This window comes from Hypomesus transpacificus, chromosome 2 (assembly GCF_021917145.1).
Source record: "Hypomesus transpacificus isolate Combined female chromosome 2, fHypTra1, whole genome shotgun sequence".
NCBI lineage: Eukaryota > Metazoa > Chordata > Actinopteri > Osmeriformes > Osmeridae > Hypomesus > Hypomesus transpacificus.
In genome coordinates, this window is record NC_061061.1 from 9,896,201 (window position 1) to 9,905,493 (window position 9,293).

A 9,293-nucleotide genomic window follows, 5' to 3' on the forward strand; every position below is an offset into this window, starting at 1 on the left:
AAGCACCTATGGTTCAAGAATATTATTTACAACACACATGGGTTCCCTGGTTATTACAAGTTGGAAAAAGTAAATTACTTACTCTGAAATAAAAGCAAAATGCATATGTTCATTTATTTTCTTGACCCTAAACATGAGCAAATACAACTACAAGGTAACAAAACAAACATTATTATGAGAGTAATTAATACAATAACATCAATAAAAATATGGCCATCTTACAAATTCCACACACTTCAACGCTGATCAACAGCACACCCTACAGGCAGAATTCAACACTACAGTGCTTTTGCCATGCAGTGTTCCCCAAATCCCAGGTTTTTTGCCCAACAGGCAGATGCTGAAATGTAAAAGCAGAGCTAATAAAAAAGCAATGAAAAATGCTTTGATTAAATGCCAGAACTGTAATGAAGATATATTCCGAATACCTCAGATGTAGAAGTGGGAAACGGGAAGCCTAGTGTTCCCTCTCTCAGTAACTAAAATTGCATTGAAACAAATAAGATGTTTAAACAGAAACTTGGCAGTGTATTTTTGAATACACATCATGACAATTACCTGAAAAAAGCGTCAACAATTGGCAAAGTGACGGCTACATTTCAATGAGGCAGGGTGTAACATTGTCACATATTCACAATAAATTCTTAGAGAGCAAACATTTCAACCCAAAACAATTCACACAGGACAACCAAATGTAAGCCTCCCATATAGATACTCATGGGTTTCCAAATGGCAAAGTGCAGAAAAATAAACTATAAAATTCTCTACGTTTTCAAGTCTGTTCTCACACCAGGTGACAGTGGATATCAATGGTTTCTCACATTAAGATTCAGCTACCGGCACTGACTCTGAAACTCTAATCATAACTTCATAAAAATACCTTTCAGACCAAAACGGAAAAGTACTTCCCCCATCTGGATAACTTTTAAAAACAGGCGGGACTCAAGACACACCATCTAGGACAAAACCAAATCTTGCTAGTTTTTTTTGTTGCAATTTGAATCTCACTTCACAGAAACATATTTTGTTTTGTTTGGGAATGATCCACAGTGCAGTATCATGTAAATCAGAACATAAAAGATAACAATAATAAACACAGGACTAAGCAATGCAAATAAACTTGTAACAAATTCCCAGTTGAGTTACCGTAATTGGATTTCATTTTCTCCTGCCAACCCCCCCCCCCCCCCCCCCCCACGTAGCAATATTCAAAATGCATAATAATTATCAGTAACAAGCTTCCCTTACCAACATAATGGCAATCAGCAAGCTATGAGTTCAGGCACAAGGGGGACACAGTGACAGCTCAAACCTATCATGCTAGCTGTGACTTCAGCACACAATGCAATCTTTAGTAGACCTGTTGGATAGGGTCAGTGGTGTATGGTTTGTCAAGGTTCAAACTTTCCAACCAACACTCAAGCATATTACCATTATGTTTAAAAGTATCATGGTTAAAATGATTGTTTACAGTGTAATGGCATCCACTTTCTACATACTAAATACAACCAGTTCCAAGTTAGTCCACACAAACACTGCTTTGCAAGCACTTGAAACTTGATATTATTGCAATATCAATTTAAACTAAATGTTTAGGCTGTGTGGCATCCAATTATGAATGATGTAACAGGTGTCTATAGCTTTAAAATCTCAAGTTTCCATACATGTTGGATCATCACAGGGAATTAAGCCTCATTTTCAACCTTTGTCAGGATTGTTAGATACATGATCTAATCTAAAGCATTCTCACTTCCTGTTGTTACTGATATCAAGCTGGGCTTCCATTTCATCAAGGAAAAATATCATGCCATCAAAGCATTGAGGATCGCCATTTGACAGGAAACAAAACAAATAAAGGTTTTGGATCATTGCATTATTGCACAACAACAGTACAATTTTAGCAACATTGAAATATACTCTAACCCTAACCCTATGCTTTGGACGGCAACCGGACGGTCATACATAACATGCACAAGACCATTTGAAAACGCAAACTGACTTTGCTGCTCAAAACCTGTTGCTTCTCAAATTATGCAGCTGGTTTTGGGATGTTGCTGAATTCAAAAGGCATGTTTTCTTAAATATACTCTCATAGTTATATTAATATATACATATAGACCTCCTTTGATTAAAAAATAAAACCTCTTCATAGTAATAACGACTGTTACATAAAAATATGTTGCTATACTCTGGCTATGGCCCTTACTGTGGCAAGACGGGTGCAGCAGATGCGGGGAGGTGGGAGGAGTTAAGAGGCATCAATCACAGTGACTAGGATTATCTGGCTAAAACAGACACTCAAGCTCAACAACCTTGGGATTGCAGCGTTTACAATACATAGGACACGATACAGCTGTGCGGTCGCCAACTTAGTTAGCCTTGCGTATTCAACTTACTTCAAATCACACGAAACATCTCGTTTAAATGCATTACCCCCCAACCTCTGGTAATCTCCCACACCAACCCCAAGACCCATTTGATCTTTCATAATTTCTAATGTAATCTGAAGGAACGGAGGAGAACTCTATTCTAACAAATTATCCGGAGCAGGTGTATATTCTAAAAAGGGTGCCGACGCTATAGCAGGCACACAAGGTACATAGCAAAAGTTAAAGACACAGCTAAAGCTTACAAACAATATCCAGACTTATTACCAGGTGGCAGAGAGAAAAACTGGCGTCGAAGGAACTACAGCTGCCATGTTGAAACAAGCTGTATACGCAAGACAATGGATCAGATAGGCCAGCAAAACAGAGCTGAGAGAAAAAACATTTGAGTTCTGGTTCTGAAAAATCTACTCAACTCTTGATTGGTCAATTACCAGATTGAGTCGGTTTGAGAATCCGTGGCTATCATGTGGTGTCAATGTCCAATGAAGATGACTTTTTCTTTTAAAGTATGTAAACAAAAGGACAGAAGCATTACATACGATGGCTAGAGATGATCTTCCATTGAAAAAAACTATATACAAAATGACCACATTTCTTAAACTCATTTTTAAAAACTCTCCGAAATATAGGAGCTTGGTCATCTGATTTCTGTATGACTTCTATGACTGTTGAAACATTGAACACAAATTTGCCTGGATTCACTAAATAAAATAATACCCAAGTCAAAAGGCCCAATTCTCAATTGGCTGGCCAGTTGCTGGTAGCGATGAAGAGAACAGGGAAAAAATGGTTGTACAGTTCATGAAGTAGAATTATTATTCTACTATTAGTTATGGCAAATTTGGTCAGTAACTCCAGGCCTCTCATTAGAGTGTAGGAGTGAAAACAGTTTACACAAAGCCAAAAAAGCATAGTTAAGGCCTGGCTTGACAAATGCATATCATAAGATTTTTAAGAAGTGCAACTGACTTGTTTCTTTTATATCAAGCTGACATCACATGCGTGATCCCTGCGTGTTTGCATTATCCCAAGTGCATTTAGTTACCATGCAGATAAGACTCGTACAACCTAATGCCTATTTTGTTAAGTTTAGTTTTGACTGCTCAAGCATCATAACAGCATTTTCAACAAGTGCTTGAATGTAGCAGAAATAACCTCATCCGCAGTTGCTCCATAACAAAGAGAGGGCATGTGGATTTTCTGCCCAAAATGAACCCAAATCTCTTAAACGTTTGGATCCCATTTTGCGAATCCTGTAGCTGGTCAACTGCCAGCGAGAGAGTCTAGCAAAGCAGGGCTCCATCCAATCTGTGTCACCTCCGTCGGCTACGTTTTGGTGGAGAAGAGGGGAGTTTCTACACCACTCTGCCCCCTTCACCCCAAACACATTGACTCCAGAGGGGATGGGGAGGCAGTGCAGGGCTGGGCGGCGGCTCATTTGAGGCGGTCCGAGCGGAAAGAGTCCTCCACGGCGGGGTCGGCCAGCATGAGGTCTCCGTCCAACATGCCCAGTCCCTCCAGGGCCAGGGGATCCATCCTGAGGGGGTCGTCCAGGGAGAACGGGTCCATCTCAAAGCCTGGGACATGGGAGAGGACACTGGCGATCTCCTTGGACAGGCCTGGAGGAGAGTCTCCTGCTGGACAAGGAGGAAGTTTACCTCACAGAACCAACTAACTTAAAATGCCTTTTTATCAACTGTCAAATTCGTTCAGTCACTAGTGAAAAGGGTCAAAGCCTAACACCCATTTCTGAACAGGGCTCGAGTGACAGCTAAGATTTTTAGTAGAAGTACTTAACAAAATGAACAAAACGTCCATGATGCCGCATGTTCTGAAGACGACACCCCAACAAGGCAGCCTGGACAGACTTACCGGTGAGTATGATGTTGGGAACGTTGTGCCGCCCCTCGCCCCCGTAGTTCTGGTTCTGGTTGTTGAGGAGCTGCTGGTCCCCTGGATCCAGAGAGCCCTGGTTGGAGGAGTAGGGGCCCTCCTGGCCCTTCCCTGCCATGGAGCCGAAGCCCAGAGCGTGGCTGAATGACAGGCCTTCCCCCTGGGTATCCATGTTGAACTGGGACATGGCATTCATGTTAGACAGTGGGAGAATCCAGTTCTCTAACTGGTTAGGTAGCTGTTGTGTAAAGGGCAGGAGGAGGAGTTACTGGTATGAGGTGCATCCCAGTGGGGAGATGAAAAAAAGGGTTCAAGTTGGGAGCGTGTTATGAAAACGACCAACTAGTTTAATCCAATCTGTGTCTGATCTCCAGTATAGCCATTGTTTGAAAGTGGACAAACCCATGGCTTTATTCACAAATGAAACCGATTAACATTTCCAATATGTGAAGATTAGAAACAGGTGGTTGGATTGAGCCTTACCTGCTGGTTCTGTCTGGATGAGAGCTGTAGACCTAGGTAAGGGTCGTCGATCAGGGAGTTCAGCAGTAACGTGTCCTGAAATTAACAACAGACAGCTTGTCAGGAGAACGTGGACTATAACTAGAAAACAAAACAAGATTGACAAACAAGGAATAGTTGTCGGCATAGTGGGGAAAAGTAACAATATTTCAAGTAACAATATTAGGCAACAGTCAAAGATCTAGGGTACTTCGTCTATTACTTAAATCAATGGCAGTTTAAGTATTACATTAAACTGTTTGTGCTTGTGGGAGTAGGACGAGACAGACAACATTTCCAATTTTCAGTAATCGACAGAGAGCAAACTCTTATATAGATCATTTCTCACCAACACAGGCAACCCCTGTAGCCCTGTCTCAGTGTTAAATACCACTGCCATTACCCTCCATCTTCCCCTGAATACAAAACACTGGGGCATCCTCACACGAAAGGCCACAGCAGATCACCACTTACGGGCTAGTGTCTCTTGAGGACTCGGGAGTTTCATTGACAGTCCATGCCGCGGGCCCATTTCCCTGCTAAACAGCGGTTTGAATGTCAGTGTGACTCGGCGGACAATGGAGGTCTCCTCGGCAAGTCTCTATAAATAGACGTGCATTACACGGCAGGAGACGATCCGGTTTCATATGGCTTCCACATTACATCAGCGCAACCTTTCACTTTTCGGTGCCGCACACACCTCGGAGCCCCGCCCAAATCTGCTCCAGTGTTCGATGAAATTATGGAGTGACACCTGCAATATTTGGACATGCAAAGCCAAACTCCTACCCAGGATTCAATAGAACTTCAATTAAAGCCTCATGAGTCATGTCATTTAATTACCTGTTACATGAGAATGTGTAGAGAATCTGTCTTTCAGAAGCCAAGGATGTCAGATTGTATATTGCTATGAGAATAACTATGTATTGTATTTTTCGGAAAATAAGACGCATTTGCCATAAGTCGCCACCAGAAGGGGAGCTTTGTGTTTGTAAATCTGAGTATAATCTAGTGATGAGAAGTTCGGATCGTTTTACTGACTCGGTTCTATGAATCTCGTTCAGTAAATGAACAAATCTTTTTTTTAGTCATTGATTCATTTCAACGGGGGGCGGGGGAGATGTTGCTCCAATTCTTTTAGCTAATTCCCTGGCCTAAATGCGTCCGCTGCAAACATTTATTGTATTTTCAAGTAGGCCTGCATGTAAACCAGAAGATACTATTTTAAAATAAATTCCTGGATTATATACGAAAATATGGGGCGGCATTTTCCACAATTTGTGTTTGGCAACCTCTGCTGCCCCAAAAAAGGCATTGCGATTGTGTTCGTGCCACTCGTTCCGTGTACTATGTTGGTGTGGCCGGCGGGGTAGAGGGCGGCACGAGATTTCTTCGTCCCGGGGGGGTTTAAGTGAAAAACTCGCCCGGGGCGCCAAATGTGCTAGGACCGCCACTGACTGCACTGAAGCTACAATTCACTAAATCTATCTTAATAATTAATCGCCGCCCTTGAATAAACGCTGCACCAAAAATGAACATTGTGTAGTAAACGCTCCGGCGTTTAAACCGAAAAATACGGTATGTGCGACGCTACTCCTTAACGGGTTGAATAGCATTCATGAAAAAAAGTTTTTCTACAGTTGATTTGTTAAAAAAACGTGCTATAAGCCGCTTCGAAATATAAACTGCACCACTAAAAGAACATTTTTAAATTGGGATATAAACTCTTAGCCTGGCTCTGCCCTCCTACATTTTTCCGCTCAATTTGGATTTTGCTTCTGTGCTAGGTCTGGGAGTTTGGCATTGAAGTCGGTTTTTGGAAACACATTTTTTGTAGGTCCAATCAGGGAACAGAGGGAGTGGCTGAGAACGATGACATTAATGTCGTGCACTAGTTTGAGTAGTTCAGTAATGGCGGCGGAGAAAGATGCGAGCGAAGCTATTCTGCAGTTGTAGCAACGCTGCCAAATATCCATAAGTTAAAGCCGGAGCAAGAACATTCCTTGCTTGTTGGCGGCCATGATGTTGTGGCCCTCCTCCCCACGGGGTTCGGGAACAGTTTGATTTCCCAGCTACGCCAGCTAGCTCCATTACAGTAGTGGTGAAGGAGTTGGCTAAGGTGAACGCTAGCGATTGGTTATGGCAGATCTGAGTGGCTCTGGGCAGATCCAATAGTGTTAAACTTCAACAGAGGACCCGCCTTCAAGGAAGTTGACGTTTGTCAATGGAGCGATCCCAGACCCTCTGTACAAATGAAATGTATGAGGGTCTGGTTAGGACCAGGCTAATAAATCGTGGCTTTATTTCCAAAAGATACGGTACACACAGACCAATGTACACGTTGTGGCAGACGGCAGGGAAAGGTGAGGGGAGTGGTGATTGAGGGAAGATATCTGGCAGCCCGTTGGATCCAACCTTGTAGGGACTTCGTGCAGCAACGAGACAGGCTGTGTCTCGTTGAGCCTTCAATTGAGTGTTAACATTTGAAAAGGGAAAACTGTTTTATGTGACGGATTAAATATACATCTGCATTGACATTGGCGTGTGGTTGGAGGTTTGTTATTGAGCTTGGTGTGGAAACCCCACACCCCTTAACCTGCTACACTTCAATTAAAGCGAAATGAGTCATGGGTTGTGTAATTTAATTACCTGTTACATCAGAATTTTAAGACAATCTGTCTCTCAGAAGCCAAGGATGTCAGATTGTATATTGCTAGAAGAATGACCGACTATAACCCACTGAACAGGCAAGTTGAGTCATCCCCCTCCTAAATTACTAACTGCCTTACAAGAAAAAAAAAACGCTGAATTTATCAACCTTTTAAAGGGGTCATTGACTGCAAAACCAAGCTTACCTTGTCATAGTTGAATAACAACAGTTTGGTGGGTAAAATGGACATACAGTGAACCTCAAAGTCCATTGACACCTCTTTCCGACAATTTGAAACTGCTGCTGTAAAACGCTTGGTTTGAAAACATTTGTAACGTCACTTATGTGGCTCCACCTTTTTTGGCTCTGGTCTGTACCTTTGTCACGCCCCAAAATTTGCTGCGCGCAGCTCTGTTTACTTCAACGGGAATTACAAACAAGAACGTTTTGACGTTTTTCAAGGATATTGAAAATGGACCACAATCGTAAGTGCAGTGTTCCAGGCTGTACAGGGAATGCTGACACTTTTCATAGTTTTACCAAGGAACCAAACACTCAAAGGGCATGGCTGATGTCTATGTAAGTCTAGTAGTAGGCTAGTAGTCTATGAGAAGATCCCTATGAAGTTCGACACTCAATTATTAATTTGCTCAGACCATTTCACCAAAGACAGTTTTGAAAACCTTGCACAATTTAAAGCACAATTTCTAAGACGCCATTGCTGAAAAGAAGTGCTGTTCCGACTGTATTCACAACCGCAAGCTGCAAGTGTGATTTTGTTGCTAACAGTTATGAGCAAATCTAACTTATCCTGTATCTAGCATAGGTAGAATATGTGATGATTTAGTTTATTGGCAATGGGGCTAACGTCATTTCATTTTCTTGACTGTTTCATTCAAATAAATACCGTGTTGTCATGTAAATCTACAATTCACGATGCATGTTTGGCTATGTTGCGTCTTTGCTCCGCAGCTTCGCTCGTTGAAAACCAACCAATCAGCGCACAGTTCATCTACAGTGCCCTCCAAAAGTATTGGAACAGTGAGGCGAATTCCTTTATTTTTGCTGTAGACTGAAAACATTTGGGCTTGACATCAAATAATGAACGTGAGACCAGAGATCAACGTTTCAGCTTTTATTTCCAAGTATTTACATCAGGATCTGATGCACAACTAAGAAAATATCACATTTTGTTTGAATCCACCCATTTGTCATGTGAGCAAAAGTATTGGAACAGATATACTTAAAACATATTTAAGTGAATAAGACTTAATATTTAGTTGCAAATCCTTTGCTTTCAATAACTGCAGCAAGTCTGTGACCCATTGACGTCACCAAACTTTTGCATTCTTCCTTTTTGATGCTTTCCCAGGCTTTCACTGCAGCCTCTTTCAGTTGTTGTTTGTTTTGTGGGGTTCCTCCCTTCAGTCTCCTCTTAAGCAGGTAAAATGCATGCTCTATAGGGTTTAAGTCTGGAGATTGACTTGGCCAGTCTAATACCTTCCATTTCTTGCCCCTGATGAACTCCTTTGTTGTTTTGGCAGTGTGTTTTGGGTCGTTATCTTGCTGCATGATGAAGGCTCTGCCAATCAGTTTGGTTGCATCTTTCCTTAAATTGGCAGACAAAATGTTTCTGTAGACTTCCGAGTTCATTTTGCTGCTGCCATCATGTGTTACATCCTCAATGAAGATTAATGAGCCCGTCCCAGAAGAAGCCATGCAAGCCCAAGCCATGACATTACCTCCACCGTGTTTCACAGATGAGCTTGTGTGTTTGGGATCATGAGCAGTTCCTTTCTTTCTCCAAACTTTAGCCTTTCCATCACTTTGGTAAAAGTTAATCTTTGTCTCATCAGTCC

The 9,293-nt window shown here is 41.9% G+C and overlaps 1 protein-coding gene across 1 annotated transcript in view; it reads right to left on the reverse strand.

The window, feature by feature from the left end:
• Nucleotides 1-2,295: 2,295 nt before the first annotated feature.
• Nucleotides 2,296-9,293, reverse strand: part of LOC124475543 (CREB-regulated transcription coactivator 2) — a 19,613-nt gene continuing 12,615 nt past the window's right edge. Inside the window, exons 14-15 of the mRNA XM_047032247.1 lie at nucleotides 4,263-4,494; nucleotides 2,296-4,024 (exon numbers count right to left, since the gene is read on the reverse strand). Coding sequence (XP_046888203.1) covers nucleotides 3,825-4,024; nucleotides 4,263-4,494 — 432 coding nt within the window. The 3' untranslated portion in view covers nucleotides 2,296-3,824. The remainder of the gene's footprint in view (nucleotides 4,025-4,262; nucleotides 4,495-9,293) is intronic.